The following is a 17,272-nucleotide window of genomic DNA, read 5'->3' as shown; positions in this document are numbered from 1 at the left end:
TTTCCTCCTTCTCTTAAGGAGAAAAGTTTGGAAACATTCTAACACGGCCTTGGAAGCTAGGGGAAAGAATTCTGAGAGGTGATAGGTTGTTATCTTTAAGCGATTCTTACTGAGTGGGTGAACGAGACAGAGATTGGGAGGGAACACAAAGGTGGCTTTATGGTGACTGGGAGGTGGGTCCCTCCTTCCTCTCAACTGAGTGGGTATTCAGTGCCTCCGCCTTCTAGAAAGTCAGATTTCCCATGGATCTGGAGTGACTTAATGTGCCCAAGTGGGCATTGCTTTGTGATTTCATCAGTCATCTCATGATGAAAGAGTCTATCCTGTTACTTGCTAATTTAATGGTGCAGTTGAAGGGTTTTGCTGTCTGGGTTGGGACTGCTGCTCCTAGGGGCACAGAAACCCTCTGGCTCAGAGCAGTGTTGGGCTGCAGCAGCCGTTCATGTCCTCAATTTACCCATCTTCTCCTGCCTCTGAATTGGGTAGGAGGTCAGAACTCTTGTTTACCTGCAAAGGCTGCAGATCTTAACACACTCCAGTAGACGCTGTGCTTCTTTCCAGATGTCATCTCTTGTGCATTTGGGGAGCCGAGTGATCAGGCTGAACATGAGCCTGTGAAAAAACCCAATCAGATTTTCTGTCATGCTGTGTCAGACTCTCCCTGGTCTGTTTTTCTCAGGCCAAGCAAGGGTTTAGGGAACATGGGGATGGCGGGCACTTGGGCAATGAGGGAGCTGGTTGGTATCAACTTCCAAGAGCCCCTTAGGATTCGGATGGGACTTGGTGGGTGGAGAGTGCCCTTGTTTGGCCCATGATGTGGCTGCCACCCGTGACTTCCAGGAAAGGGAGTCTCAGGAAAGTTCCACTGCCTAATCAGGCCCATCCCATTTGTACCCAGTAGCAGAGCCTTTGTTTGTGTTGGCAAAGGTGACGCTTTGCCTTATCATAGCATAGGGTTCTGGGGAAGGGGGAGAAAAATTGTTGGCTGCTTCTACAAGATGGGGTGATTCTTGCCCAAGGGTTGATTCATTTTGGCTGTACCAAGCTCATCTGAAGCAGGGAGGGCTGCTTGGAAGAGGCTGAAGACCCCCGGGCCTTGGCTTCCTAGGGAGCTGGGGTGGTGATGGGGTCATGTTCAGCCTCTCAGAGGGACATCAGAACAGCCTCTGTCATGTTCCTGAGGATCCCATTCCACTGGAGAACTACAGAGAGCTACAGTATGTCCTTTGATTTGCAGAGACTGTGCAATACATTCTTAGGTCATTTTTCAAATAAAAAATGCTAGGTTGGAAAGTAAGTGCCTGAAGGTAGTAACCGTTCCTGTTGGTGAGGAACCCAGATGTGGAGATGGGGCTCTCTCCATTTGTGGGTCCCCAAGATGTAAATGAAGCTTTGAGACCCTTGACTGGCCAGCCTATAGTCCTAGAGGAGAGTCGTGGTGAGGAAGGAGGGAAGTGAGTTTTGACCTCACGAATGACTGCAGAAAGTAGGAGAGCAGGAGCAGTAATAGAGTGCTTTCCAACAGGAGCCAGAAAACTTTTTCTGCAAAGGGCCAGATAGTAAATATGTTAAGTTTAATGGGCCAAGAGGCAAAAATTGAGAATATTATAGAGGTACTTGTGTAACGAGAGAAAACAAATTTCCACATATGTTTTTATTGGGAAAATTCAAAATATAATTGTGTACAATTTTTGTAATATTAGTTACTAATGTGAGGAGAGGAAATTTTGGGAGTGTGTGTGTGTGTGTGTAACATTTTGCTTAACTGGGATGTAAAGTATCTCTTCCCTAGCATCAAATGAATTACAAGTGTTCATCTGTAAAAGTCATTCTTAACTCGTGGGCCGCGTAGAAACGGGTGGTGAGCCAGAGTGCTGAGACCTGTTGCAGAATCAATCTACAAATATACCACTGATAATAATATCAGATGTTTATCCAAGTTGACCCTATGTCCCAAAGAGAATGCCAGGCTCATGTTAAGTACTCAAATTTTTCTTGAGTAAACAAGTTTTTAAGCACCTGCTCTGCCGACACTGTATTGGACCTGGATATACTTGGGTGTGGGCTTAACTGCTCTGTCTATATGCTCTCACTGGATCTGCCAACAACCGGCCATGTAAGTTATTACTAGTCTTTTCATTTTCAAGGAAGGGCAGGAAAGTGAGAATCGGAGCTAGGGACACTTGCCCCAACTCTAGTGGCAGCGAGACTTGCACCCACGTCCCTCTGACTGTTCAGAGTATGAGCTCGTAACCGCTGGGCCACGGCAGCCACGGTGGAAAGAGTTAAGAATCGAAACCCCAGCAACCACGGCCTCCATAAGTTGCTGAACCTTGTAATCCCTCCTTTATTTTTATTTATTTGTTGTTTTATTTTTGTTTCCTCCCCTCTCTCTCTGTCTCCCAGGGAGAGCGCTGCCAACATCCTGCAAGCACAAAGAGCTAGTGGTTTCTCTTTAGGAATATCCAGGGGCGTGGAAAACGGACGTGGAGGGGAAGGAAACTGTATATCCTCCTTTGTAGTCCCGCCGGGTAGGGGAGCAGCCCCAGGAAGTGAAGGAGATGGTGTGAGCTTTAATAAAGGCAAGCAGACTACACCCAAGGGTTTATGGATGAGCAGTAACCTTTGAACACTTAGCAAATGAGGAGGGCGTCTCATTGGATTTTTTTTTCTACCTTCCGCCCGCCCCTTTTAATCAACCCTGTTTCCAGCTGAGGATTGTGCTGGGCAGGAGACCCTCCTAGCTGGTTTTAGGAGTCCTCACTGTCCGTGCAAGGCCATTGCAGTTTTCCAGACCACAGTTGAGCCGGCCACGGCCCCAGTCTGTCCGATCTGTCGTGCTGCCGTTGCTGGGCTGGGCATCGGTGCCCTGTGCTGACCTGGAAGCATGCCAGCCGTGGGCACGCCCAGGACCTGCCGAGCCACATACCTAACCGACCAGCCAGCCACAGTGAATGTGACATCTGAGCACCGCCCAGGCCACGGTAAAATTTTTTTCCCCGGACCTCCTTTTCTCTCCCACACTTTTTGGGAAGGGGTATGATCCCAGCAGATCACTGCTGGAGCCAGCCCCGACTCAACACACATATTGTCCTCAGAAACCCCCAGTTTCTAGAGTTGTAAGTGGCCTCCGACAGAGGGGAAATAGATGCTGTGATTCGAGGGGCTTTGCAAAAGCCTTTTCTTCCCCCAGATAATTCCCCCCGCCACTGGCCTGTTTGTGCTCAAAATCCTACAGCCAAGGATTCATTCCACTGGGCTAAACATTGCTTTCTGGATTCTTCTTTTTAAAAGAGGAAGTCTCTGGGGCAGGCGATAGGCTCAATTACTCAAGTATAAACAAGCTATATTCTTTCCATCAGAGGGGACGTGGTATCTTAGGTGCATGGGAAACCAACAGTGGGAGGGCATCTCTGGGTACAAGGGAGAGAGGTTCAGCAATGTGAAGGGAGCCAAGATAAGAACTGGCGTTTATCAAGGGCTTCCAACATGCTGGGCCCCGTGTTGAGTGCTCTCTTGTATTAATTCACTTAATTCTCACAACCCCGTGAATTAGGTACTGTCATGACCCCCATTTTACAGATGAGGAAATGGAGGCTCAGAGAGGTTAAGTAATTTGCCCAAGGTCACAGAGCTAATAAGTGAAGTCCAAAGTTGGGACTGGAACCGATGTTTCTTGTCTTTCGGTCTGATACTGTGTTGGGGGGTCCCCAAGATCACCAATAGGCCTGATGATTCACCAGGAAGACTCCTAGGACTCAGTATGTAATATATTTGTTAAAATGAAATGATACCAAACAAAATGAGCAAAAGGAAAAGCCGCATAGGGTGAAGTCTGGAGGAAACCAGGCACAAGCTTTCCAGAGCCTGCTCCCAGTGGAGTCACGCAGGGCACACCTAAGTTCTCTGCCACCGAGCCATGATAGCATGTGCGAGACGCTGTCTCCCACGGGAGCTTGTTCGAGTCCCAGTGCCCAAGGTTTTCACTGGGGGCTCCTCAGGGAGGCATCCTCTGCCCGCTATTCCGGGACCAAAATTCCAGACTCCCAGCAGGAAAGCAGGTGTTTGGCATAAACCATGTGGTTCGCACAGACAGTTCGGGCACGGGGTGCTCTTAGCTGTTCTGGGACAGGTGGGAGCCCTCCCCAAATCTGGGTTCCCAGATGCCAGCCAAGGGTCCACCGTGAGCGGGCCTTTCCAGGAGAGCAGTCGCAGATATCCCTTCTGCTGCGCTGTGGTTTTTAAAAGAGGAACCATTTCCATCTTCCCTTTTCTTTAAGGATTTATCCCCCAATAAATCTCACATAATCACTCAGGATTGAATGAGGGAATGTGTTAGGGCACTTAGCACAGCGTTTGGCTCCTGGTGGGTCTTCAGCGGGTGCCATTGCCATCCTTTCTGGGCATGTCCTGGTCATTTATGTGTCATTAGCACTAGTAAGGAGCCCAAATTAATTAAAACAAAATTGTTGCGGTCACATATATGCAACGTGAAATTTGCCATGTTAACCATTTCAAAGTGTCCAATTCAGTGGCAGTGTTGTGCAATTATCACCAATATCTTGTTTCTAAAACTTTCTCGTCACTGCAAACTCTGTACTCATTGAGCCATAGCTCTTCACCTTCCTCCTGCTCCAGCCCCCAGTAACCTGTAATCTACTTTCCATCTCTCTGAATTGACGTATTCTAGATATTTCATATGAGTGGGGTCGTGTGATATTTGTCCTTTTGTGTCTGGCTTATTCCACTCAGCATAGTGTTTTTAGGGCTCATCTGTGTTGTGGCGTGTATCAGAACTCCATTCCTTTTTAACGGCTGAATAATGTTCCATCGTGCATCTGTACCACATCTTGTTTGCCCATTCGTCAGTTGGGGGACACTGGGTTGTTCCCACCTTTTGACGGCTGTGAATAGTGCTTCTGTGAGCATCGGTGTGCACCTGCTTGATTGTAATTACTTCCTTCCTGTTGGCCCCCGTTGTTCACAGGTGGCCCCTTCCAGGTTGAGGTCAACATCTCGGGGGCTGGCAGCCTCCCCAACGGCACCTTCTACGTATCCAGGGGATCCCAGGTGAACTTTACCTGCAGCAGCGCTGCCTGGCCCCCGCCCAGGGTCGAGTGGTGGTTCCAGGCCCCCGACTCCAGAACCGAGCTCTTTGGAGACAGCCGGAGGGTCAGCTCCTTCACGCTGCTGCCCATGTCGCCCAGCCTCCAGGGCAACTACACCTGCTCGGCCACCAACACACTGAGCAGAAGACGCCGAGAGGTGACCGCCGAGCTCCTGGTCTACTGTGAGTAAGCAGAACGTGCCCCCCTTCACCCTGACCCTTTGTGAACTGCCTGCTTAACCATTTTGTCTGCAAAGGCGGGCCTGCTGCATGGCTCTGCACGTGTTTATGTGGCTCCTTCGCACACAAACACACACCCCCAGGGGCAGCTGCATGTCAGGAAGGCCACAGAGGAGGGAATTACCTCTTCTGGAAGCTGCCGTCCCCTCATACATCCTTGCTCACCTGGGTTTTCCTGCATCCAATGCACTGAGAACCAGCCTTTGCTTCGGGGTGGGAAACAACAACCAAACACTCCTGTGTGCACAGATCTTGGCTGCAAACCACTGTAGAAATGCAGCATTCTCACAGTTAATCTGTGCTAATGAAAGGGAACATCAGAACAACAAATTAATGGGTAGGGTAATGACACGTTACTTAATGTATACATTATCCAAAGCCTTTATAAGTCTCCATGTTCGCTGTTATAAATGACGTTTATTGTATCTAAAGTCATTTGTGCTTGCTGGAGAAAATACAGATGAGTATAAAGAAGAAATTAATCACTTGTAATCCAACCATCATTTTGGTACATTTCCGATAGTTTTTTCTATAGATGCCAAATAAACACCCATCTATGTAAGATACAAATTTATTTTTATTCATGTCTTACATAAAGTATATAAAAATGTATGATACATATACATATGTAATTTATATGAGTTTAAATGTATAGGTATTGACATATGGGTTAACTTGAATTTGCAGGTTTGTAAATTTTTATTAAATTTTTATTTTATTTTTTAAGTAACACATGCACATGGTTAAAAAAAAAAGAAAAATAATTTAAAATGCAGAGGAGAACATATTGGGGAATGGTAAATATGTCTCTCTCCCACCTGTAACTCCCAGTCCCCCCAAAACCCCCTGCCAGAGGTGACCACTGTTAGTTTCCAGGTACCAGAACTTTCTATGATGAAGGAGATGTTCTAGTCTGTGTTGTCTAATACAGCAGCCTCTAGCCACTTGTGGTCACTGAGCACTTGAAGTGTAGGCAGTGTGACTAAGGAGCTGAAATTGTAATTTAATTAAATTTAAATTAAATAGCCACATGTGTTCGGCGAGAAATGCCAAGACAAATGAGGCAGAGGTCCTCAGAGATTAAACATCCAGCAGAGGCGGCCTGACTGCTGTCCTCATTCGTGGAAACCTGGCCCTTTGCTGAGGTTGGGTATCTTTTAGGCTCTGATTGCATTTATGCTCTAATTCTTATAGGACAAAGACACTGGAAATGTTATTTAATTTATGTTCATATTTGCCCTACCCATGGCCCTCCCCTCAAAATACTTGGGCTTCGGGGCTTCCTGGCTCAGTCTCCTAACCTAAGGTGTTGGTTAAAAATGCAGAGTCCTGGGCTCCACTCCAGATCTGCTGAATCAATCCCTGAAGACGGGGCCCAAGGACATGCGTTTTAAAAAACTTTGAACCCTAATCCTATCCCCATAGTTCTGCATTTTCCAGAATGTCATATAAATGGAAACATACAGAGTATAGCTTTTTGTAGGCTACTTGATTTTGGGTAATGCGTTTGAGAGTCATTGATGTTGTTTAATCAACAGTTCTTTCTTTTTTCTTGCTGAGTGGTATTCCATGGTTGGACCACAGCTTGTTTACTCATTCACTGGCTAAAGGACGCTTGAGTGATTTCTAGTTTTTGAGGATTTGAATAAAGCTCTTACAAATATTAGTGTGCAGTTTTTTGTGTAAACATATACTTTAATTTCACTAGGCATGTAGCTGCTGGGTCATACGGTAGGTGTATATAGCTGTATAAGAAACTGCCAAACTGTGTTCCAAAGTGGCTGTACCATTCTACATTTCCATCAGCAGTTATGCGTTCCAGTCCCTCCACGTCCTCACCAACACTTGGTATGGTCAGACTTTTTTTTAAAGCCAATCTAATGATTGTGGCCTTAATTTGCATTTCCCTGGTGACTAATGATGGTGAATGGTGCAGTGATGATTTTAAGAGAGGGAAGACAGGAGTATAAGAGAGAAACAGCACACATCAAAAAAAAGATTTTACTTTTCCAAGAGGGGTTCAGTCTCATTACATCTTAAGGAAAAGGCATCCGTAGAGAGGATGATTGTAAGAGAAAGCAGGTGGAAATCAGGTGTACTAGTTTGGAGGTTTGCGGGTATGTGTGTGTGTGTGTGATCAGCCGCAGAAAAGAGGAGTGAGACTTCTTTTGAGAAAAAAAAATAAGAAAAAAAGTTACAGGACAGTTACTAATTTGTGCAAAAATCTGACCATGCCAAGTTTTGGTGTGAAGGAAGTGGGACTATCTTATGCTGCTGGTGGGAACGTAAAATGCTGCAATCACTTTGGAAAGCAGTTTGGAAGTTTCTTCTAAAACATCCCCCTACAGTATTAGTACTAATTTGTGCTTAGAGCTGTTTCCAGGTACGCTCCCTAGGGCTGATGTTTCTCCGATACCCTGGTTCCGTGATACTTAGAGCTGGCCCAGTGGCTAATCTTAGAGCCCAAGATGAAGCCCGCGCTCTCCTCTGCTGTTTTGCAGCTCCCCCTCCATCGGCACCTCAGTGCTCGGCTGAGATAGCTTCAGGATTGCTTATGGTGCAGCTCACCTGTCGCTGGGTCGGGGGATACCCGGACCCCAACTTCCTGTGGACAGAAGAGCCAGGAGGCGTGGTCGTGGGGAAATCAAGCCTTGGGGTGGAAATGCTGAACCAGTCCCAGCTGTCCGATGGCAAGACGTTCAAGTGTGTTGGGAGCCACATAGTGGGGCCAGAGTCGGGAGCCAGCTGCACGGTACAGATCAGTGAGTTGGACTTATCTTGTCCTGGGATTGGGGTTCACCTGCCTTCTTTTCTTCTGGGGGAAACATCTGAAAGAAGGTTTAGGAAAGAAATCCCAGGGTGTTCGAATGAACTTAATTTCCCTCCTTTATTCCTTTTACTTTGTTTCCTTCCTTGCAAACGTCAAAGATGCTTAACCAAGCTTCTTGGGTCTAGTTCAAGCTGTCGTTTCTGACAGCTACTAAGTGAGCACTTACTATGTGCCAGGCACAGTTTCCAGGTGCTGGGGATGGAGCAGGAAACAAGCTGGGTGAGGTTCATGTATTAGTTATCTATTGTTATGTGACAAATGACCCCCAAACCTACTGACTTAGAACAACAGTAGTCATTGATTATCTCATGATTTTTGTGGGTTAGGAATTCAGACAGGGCGCAGTGGGGATGGTTTGTTTCTGCTCCACAACGTCTGGGGCCTCAACTAGAAGACTCAGAGGTTGGGGGTGCTGAGAGCAGCTGAACGGTCAGCTTCCAAGATGCTCACTCACGCAGCTGGGAGGTTTCCTCTCCGCAGGGCTGCTGGAGTGTCTCACCATGTGTGACGTGGCCGCTGGCTTCCCCCTAGACAGTGCGATCCATGGGGGAGGGAGCCAGGCAGAAGCTGTCACATTTAGGACCTAGTCCCAGGAGTCACATGGCTTTGCTTCTACCATGTTTATTAGCTAGAATTGAGTCCCTAAGTCTGAAGGCAAGTGGGGGAGTATTAGGTTCCACTTTTTGAAGGGAGGAGTGTCAAAGAATTTCTGGATGTGTTTTCAAGACAACCACCATTCCTCTTTCACAGAGCTTAGATTCTTCTGGGTGGGGTACAGGTGGGAAGAAGACAGAAAGCACAAAAACAGGTGAGGCAGGTTCGGATAGTGATAACAATTATGAGGAAAAGAAAATGGTATGTGTAAGAAGCGGGGTCCTTTATAGGAAGAGGCCACTTTTCCTAGGGTGGCCGGGGGTCTCCTTGAAGTGGTGTATCTTGGACTGAGGCATGTTGGATAGGAAGAAACCAGCAGGTGACGAGCTGGGGGCTGAGTGTTCCTGGCAGGGGGAACATCGATTGCAAAGGCCCTGAGGTGGAAACAAGCCTGGCATGTTTGAGGGACTGAGAGAAGGCCAGCATGGCTGGAGCGTGGCTTGAGAGGGGTGGATGAGGCTGGGCAGGTGGGCAGGGGATTTTCGTTACGGGATATAGGGACAGTGCTTGGAGGTGCAGCCGTGGAGAGCTGGCATGCTGAGAAGTGAACCCCGTTAGGCCAGGCGCATGTTTTCCCAGGCAGGTGACATTCAGACGGTTGACCCTTCCCATGGACTCATTATTCAGCAAACATGCCCCGAGTGTCCCCTCTGAGCTTGGTGCTTACTGGGCCTTGGACATTAGAGGGGAGAGACATTTGCTCTTTGCTCTAGAGTAGTGGCAAGCCAACTGTGGCCCGTGGGCCAAATCCAGCTTGCCATTTGTTTTTGTTTTTTTTTTCATGCAATTTAAAAGATTGAGATATAATTCACATAATATAAAACTCACCATTTTAAAGTGTACAATTTGGGAGTTTTTAATATATTCACAAGGTTGATAGTCATCACCACTATCTAATTCCAGAACATTTCCGTCACCCCAAAGGAAGCCTGTACCCATTAGCAGCCACTCTTCATTCCACCTTCCCTTCCTTCCCTGGCAACCACTGATCTACTTTCTGTCTCTGGATTTATCTAGTCGGGAGATTCATACGGATGGAATCACCCAGGATATGGCCTGCCATCTGGTTTTGTAGTAAAGTCTTATTGGAACGGGGCTATGCCCATTTGTTTACATATTGTCTCCCTAAGGGCAGAGGCAAGAAATTGAGACAGAGCCTGTATGTCCGGCAAAGCCAAAAATATTTACTGTCTTGACAGAAAAAGTTGGCCAACCTTTGACAGTTTTCTTGGAGAGAGAAGACAGGGAAGCAAACACCACCACAAATAGCCATAATTTATCAAGTCTCTTCCAAGTGTCTGCCGCTTTACATATATGATCTATATTATTGAGATGGGGGTTGTACTTTTTGAAACATTTTTTTACACAAGTTCATTGTAAGAGAAAAGTCCAAATACTACCACTGGAAACAATAGGAAACCACTATTAACGGTTTGCTTAGATGTCTCTAGATCATCTTCATTGGGAAATTAAATGTATATAATTAATTATTAGGTGTTAATTATATATTTAATTAATATAGGCTTATACAATACATACATTTTTTTAAACAGCTTTCTTGAGGTATGATTTACCTTACCGTAAAATTCACCCATTGTAAGTGTGCAATTCAATAATGCCTAGTAAATTTATAGAACTGTTCAGCTATTGCCACAATTTGACTTTAGAATATTTTTATCACTTCAGAAAGCTCCCTTCTGTCCCTTTGTAGTCAGTTCTCACTCCCACTCTCAGCCCAAGGCACAACCACTGATTGTCTCTCTGTCTCTAGATTTGCCTTCTCTGGACGTTTCATATAAATGGAATTATAGAATGTGGCCTTTTGTGTCTGGTGTGAGCGTAATGTTGAGATTCATTCTTGTTTTTTATCATGTTAATTTATCAGTAGTTCCTTTTCTAATTTTTTATTTTGAAATAATTTCAAACTTTCAGTTTTAAGAATAATACAAACCCCATAACAGAACTCCAGTGTACCCCCACCCTCCCAGATATCCACCTTTGCCATATCATTCTATTTATCAGCTATCTATGTCTATATCTAGTCTATATCTATATCCTTATCTTTCTAAATCCGTATTTATCTATCTTCTGAATATTTGAGAGCAGGTTGCACACATCATCCTTGAACACATAATACTTCATGTACATTTCCTGTGAATAAGGAGGTTAATTTATGCAATCCCTGTAAGTGCATTATCAAGTTTAAGAAATTTAACATTGATATAAAGCTTACAGTTTATATTTCATTTTCTTTCTTATGTCCCAATAATATCCTTTTGAGCCTTTTCTCCTCCATTGTTAGATCCTATCCAGTACCATGTATTGCATTTAATTGTCATTATCTCTTTAGTTTATCTTTTTTTTTCCTTTTTTAATTGTGGAAACATAATTACAACATAAATTTTCCCATACCAACCCCTCTCAAGCATGCCATTCAGTGGGATTAATCACATTCAAAATGTTGCAGTACCCTCGCCACCGTCCATAGAACATTCCCTTCACCCTAAACAGAAGCCCTGTGCTCATTCTGTATTAACTCTGCACTGCCCCTTCCCCCCAACACTTGTAACTGTTACACTGCTTTCTGGCTCTATGAGTTTGCGTATTCTCTGATAGTTTATTTGTAGTTGCCATGGGGCTTAAATTTAACATCCTGAATCTATAACAATCTCATTCACTTTGATACCAACTTAACTTCAATAGCATCTATAAACCATGTTCCTGTAACCCTCTGTCCCTTCACCTTTATCTGGTTCTTGTCACAGATTACATGTTTATACATTATAAGTCCAACACCACTGATTTACCATGACACGTTATACATTTGTCCATTAGATCTTGTAGGAAGTAAAAAGAAGAATTACAAAACAAAAATACAATAGGGCTGGTGTTTATATTTATCCATGTCATTATCTTTACCAGAAATCTTTATTTCTTCATATGGCATCAATTGTTTAGTGTCCTTTCCTTTTACCCTGCAGAACTCCCTTTAGCATTTCTTGTAGGGTTGGTCTAGGGGAGATGAAGGCCCTCAGATTTTGTTTATCTGAGAATGTCGTAATCCCTCCCTCATTTTTGAAAGGCAGTTTTGCCAGACATAGAATTGATGGGCAATTTGTTTTGCTTTCAGCCCTTTTAAGTATGTCTTCACACTGGCTTCCAGCCTCTATGGTTTCTGATTAGAACTTGGCACTTAATCTTATTGAGGTGCCTTTGTATTTGTCATATTACTTCCCTTTTGCAGCTTTCAGAATTCTTCATCTTCAGCATTCGACAGTCTGATTATAACATGGCATGGTTTGGGTCTATTTGGGTTTATCTTGTTTGGAGTTTGTTGAGCACTTTGGATGTGTATATTCATGTCTGTCATTGTATTTGGGGAGTTTTCAGCCATTATTTCTTTGAATATTCTCTCTTCCCCTTTCTTCTCCTTCTGGGACTCCCACAATGTGTATGTTGGTATACCAGATGGTGTGCCACAGGTTACTCAAGCTCTGTTCACTTTTCTTCATTCTTTCCTCTTTCATCTCTTCAGACTGGGTGATTTCAGTTGTCTTATCTTCAGGTTCACTGATTCTTTCCTCTGCCAGATGCAATCTGCTGTTGAACCCCTCTAGGGAATTTTAAATTTCTGTTACTGTGGTCTTCAGCCTTGTTCAGTTCCCTTTCATAATTTCTGTCTTCTCTCCATTGAGACTCTCTTTGTTTTTACTTTCCTGATTTTCTTTAGCTCTTTGTCCATATTTCCCTTTAGCTCTTTGGGCATATTTAGGACCATTTTTAAAAAGTCTTTGTCTGGAATGACACAGGTCTGGTCCTCCTCATTGATGGTTTCTATTGCTTTAATCTCCTTTCCCTGGGCCATCACTTCCTGTTTCTTTGTAGATATTATAATCTTTTGTTGAAACTTGGGACATTTTGATATTTTAATTGTTGCTGCTGGAATTTAGACTCGGAGGCAACTGTTCCTGAAGCTTGTGTCCAGTTAGTGTTATGGCAGAGCTTTCCTTGAATGACAGGAGCTAACCAAAAAAGAAAAAGAAAACGTCTTTTCCAGTCTTTGCAGATTTACCTGTGCAAGTGCTCTGCTTCAGAGTATCTCCATACTATGAGTTTAGAGAATAGCTCTAGGTCAAAGCATAGGTGCCTCCCTGGTCCTTTCTGTGCCTGGGTTGTGTCTTGGACGTGCCTGGTTGGCATTGGGAATTCCTCTGTTTACGTTTTTGAATGTCCCCTCTCCCCTAGGAAACAGTTTTCTTGTGGTCCCGGGCACTGCACTGTATGTCCTACAGCCAGCAAGTCCCTTGCCCCAGGCAGCCATTTGACTGCTCTCCCACAGTGTTCTCTACGAGAGCTCTGTGAGCTGCCTTCTTCACACAGGGCAGGTTCTGGGACAGCAAGTCCCTAAGGCCACCACCAGACAGATTGAACCAGACATACCTGCTCTGAGTATGTGCACGAGGGTTCCTCTGTTCCCTCTGGAACCAGGACCAGGGATCCACACTGGGAACATGGGCCACTTCTGCACTGAGCCGATAAAGGGTGGTGGAGGGGGCCAGCCTGGGCATCACAAGATCCTACTACTTTTAAGTGGTCTTTTTCTTGATTTGGTGCTTGGCCTGTTACTGCAGTCCTTTAACTGTTTTCTGGAAAATTGAGAAAGATGCTTCTGCCAGTTCTTGCTGGTTGTTCAGAGCTTCTGTAAGGGGTACAGAGCCCTGAAGTGTCTCGTCCTGCCATCTTGATCAGGGCCTCAGTAGCTGAACAATGCTTTCTGTATCTGAACAGTGTTCCATTGTATGGATATACATTTTGTTTAGCCATTCACTAGTTGATGGACATTTGGATTTCCAGTTTGAGGGCTACTATGAATAATGGTGCTATGAACATTTGCTTACAGATCTTTGTGTAGAAATATGTTTTCATTTCTCTTGGATAGATACCGAGGAGTATAATTGCTGGGTCATATGATAAGTTGCTATTTAACATTTAAGAATTGCCCAACTGTTTTCCAAAGTGGCTTTATCATCTTGTACTCCTGTCAGCAAGGAGTGAGGGTTCCAATTTCCTCTTGTTATTATTTGTCTTATTACAGCCATCCTTGTGAGTATGAAGTGGTATCTCATGTGACTTTAATTTCTATTCCCCTAATGACTAATGATGTTGAACATCTTTTCATGCATCTGTTGGCCATTTGTATATCTTTTTTGAAGAAATGTCTATTTCAATCTTTTGCCCATTTTTAAATGGAGTTTTTTTTATTACTGAGTTGAAAGTTATTTGCATATCCTAGGGAAAAAAGCCCTGTAACAGATATATAACTTGGAAATATTTTCTTCCAGTCTGTGGCTCATCTTTTCATTTTCTTAGGGGGTGTTTTTGGACAGCAAAAGTTTTTAACTTTGTTGAAGTCCAGTTTATCAGCTTTTTCTTATATGGGTCATGTATTTGGTATCATATCTAAGAAATTTTCACCTAACCCAAAGTCATGACAATTTTCTCCTGTATTTTCTTATGGAATTGTTCTCACATATTGGTCTATGATCCATTTTAAGTTAATTTTTGTGTATGGTGTGAGTTAAGGATTTAAGTTCTATTTTTTTTTTTTTGACAAATAAATATTAATTGTCCCATTGTAGAATTTGCAGACTATCATTGGTAGAGTATCCTTTCTCCATTGGAATGTGTTTGGCATCTTTGCCAAAAATTGGTTGACCGTAAATATATATAGTTTTATAAGTTGCTTTTTCCACTAAAAATATGAATAGCTTTCCATATTAAAAACATATCTCCTCATTTTAAATGACAGTATAGTATTCCTTTGATAGATGTGCCATTACTTACTTAAAGAGGTATATTGCTGGATATTTAAATTGTTTACAGTTTTTTATTTGTTCGTAATTATGAACCATTCTTTGACCCTTCTTGTAGTTGAGTCATTGTACACATCCTTGAATACTTCCTTTTCATTAATTCATGATAAATTCCTAGAAGTAGAAATCCTGGAATATGGGCATTTGGGGAAATTACCCTCTAGACAGGCTGTTTGAGAGTTCTCATTTCTCAGTACTTCACGGACATTGAGCTTTTTTTTTTTTTAAGATGTTTCCTATTCATATGTAAAAACAATGTGGCATATCATTTTAATCTGGATTCCTTTGATCACAAGTGGGGGTTAATAATTTTCATATGCTTTTTGGCTCCCTATGTATCATCTGTGAATTGGTTTGGTCATCTTTTCTTATTATTCTGTAAGAAAATTTCATATTAATTTTTCTAGATTCCTTCATATAACTGTCATATGTGTTGCAGACATTTTTTTGGTATATTTTCCTTTAAACTACATGTGTGGCATTTCTGCTAATAATTAGCAGAAAGAGTCTCTCTGTCAGTCCTGTTCTTTAAGGGTTCTGAGCTTAGAGAGTCTTCTTCTGTTCCCTGATTTTTAAATATTTGAACCTCATGATAGCCTGCACATTAGATTGGATGGTTCATATATTGCAGAGGAGGTCACTGTATCTGACAGGTGAAGAGACGTGCCTGAGATCTCCCAGCTTGCAAGGGACTGAGCCAGATGATCTGACTCTAGAGCCCTTGCTTTCACCACTTAGCATCCACAGCCTGCCCTGGGACCTCCTTCTACACTAGCCCAGCAAACCTTTTGCGTGGGTGTTCTGTACTCAGTAACTGTGCCAGGTAGTTTGGAGGAATACAGAATCATGACATTAAAGACTTAATATTTAACTGGAGAGAGATGTCCAACAAACATGAAACAGGGATATGGCAATATAGCTATAATGGTAACATTTATTGAGTGCAAACTGTGTTCAAGGCATGTGCTAAGAAGGGCCCTTGGGGGTCTCTGCACCATTTCACCTGGGAGGATCGTAAGTAATTGGAGGGAAGTGCTGATGTCCATCAGGGATGTATCTCATTTAGTCCTCCGGACCACTCTTTGAGTTGAGTGCTCATATTATTCCCGTGTCTTAGCTTCCTAGGGCTCCGGTTACAAAGTACCACAACTTGGATGGCTTAAAACAACAGAAATTTATTCTTTCATGGTTCTAGGGAGTTAGAAGTCCAAAGTCAAGGTGTTGGCAGGGCCATGCTCCCTGTGAAGGCTCTGGAAGAGAATCTTCCCTTGTCTTTCTCCAGCTTCCGGCGGCCCCAGGCTTTCCTTGGTATTCCTTGGCGTATGGTGGCAACACCACAATCCCTCCCTGTCTACACATGGCTTTCTTCTCTATGTGTGTCTCTGTTTTCTCTTCTATAATGCCACTGGTCACTGGATTTAGGGTCCACCCTAAATCTAGGATGATTTCATCTTGAGATCCTTAACTAACTTCATCTGCAAAGATCCTATTTCCAAATAAGGTCACATTCTGAGGTTCCAGGTGGACATGGATATTGGGGGGGCGTACTCTATTCAACCCACTGCACCCCGTTTTATGCATGATGAAATGGACTTTTCCAGATTCATGCAACTGGAAAGTGGTACAAACAGTTCAGAGTGGTGCATAATTAAGACTCCTGCGTGTGTTACAGGCAGTAAGTCTCAGGAAGTGAATAAATGATGATTACCGGTGAAAGTGGGTAAAAGTGGCAGAGGCAACTGAAGGGTTTTGTGTTGGTTTCCCTCCTACATTTCCACATCATTTGCAGGTCTTCCCTGAGTCATCATTCCTGGGGCCTCTGAGACTTGGCCTGCAATTTGAATCTAAATAGATGCTCAAAATTAAGAAGTGTGTCTGAAGAAGGGAGCTGACTGGAAGTTTTCCCAGTACCAGGAGCATGGGAAGCAGGCACAAAAACTTGGGATCATTTCAGTGTGGAAATCTTTTCAACTTCCCACACGTGCCTGGTTAAAATGTAGATTGTGACTCTCTAGGAATGGGGTGGGGCCCTAGACTCTGCATTTCTAACCAGCTCCCAGGAGATTCTGATGTGGCTGATCTGCAGACCACACTTGGGGTAGAAGGGCCCTTGGGGTCTCTGCACCATTTCACCTGGGAAGATCCTAAGTAATTGGAGGGAAATGCTAATGTTTATCAGGGATGCAGAATAGCTGCACCCCCAAATGACTGAAGGTGATGTTTTGGAGAAAAGGGTCCAGTTGCTCAAATATCTCTTTAAATTGGCTTCTAGACCCCTAAATGGAAGAAGCCAACTCAACTCACACTAGGCTGCAGCTTAGCCAGCCCAGGCTGTGAAGGCTCTGCTATGTAGTCTATCTTTTGCAGATCCCTGGGCACCCTGTGTCACCCACCTCATCACCCCCAGCTTGCAACACAGCATCCTCTTAAGCTCAACTCTGAATTGTAGGCGGCCACAATGGCTGGTTGGGTGACTCACTTATTGAGAGGTGGATGCTCTGTTTGGCAGAAGTATTTGTGAGCATGACCTTTGTTTGGGGCATGAGGATGGTGGCAACACCAGGGGGA

General features: G+C 44.0%; 1 protein-coding gene across 3 annotated transcripts in view; it reads left to right on the top strand.

Annotated features, from left to right (window-relative positions):
* The window catches only part of VSIG10 (V-set and immunoglobulin domain containing 10), a 38,330-nt gene that overhangs the window by 10,024 nt on the left and 11,034 nt on the right, over positions 1–17,272 (top strand). For all 3 annotated transcript variants that reach the window (XM_037817109.1, XM_037817110.1, XM_037817108.1), the window contains exons 3-4: positions 4,988–5,290; positions 7,849–8,109. In XM_037817109.1, coding sequence (XP_037673037.1) covers positions 4,988–5,290; positions 7,849–8,109 — 564 coding nt within the window. The remainder of the gene's footprint in view (positions 1–4,987; positions 5,291–7,848; positions 8,110–17,272) is intronic.

Source organism: Choloepus didactylus, chromosome 23 (assembly GCF_015220235.1).
Source record: "Choloepus didactylus isolate mChoDid1 chromosome 23, mChoDid1.pri, whole genome shotgun sequence".
Classification (NCBI taxonomy): Eukaryota; Metazoa; Chordata; class Mammalia; order Pilosa; family Megalonychidae; genus Choloepus; species Choloepus didactylus.
Note: the sequence above shows the minus strand (reverse complement) of the source record. Positions and strands in the feature narration are given on the sequence as shown.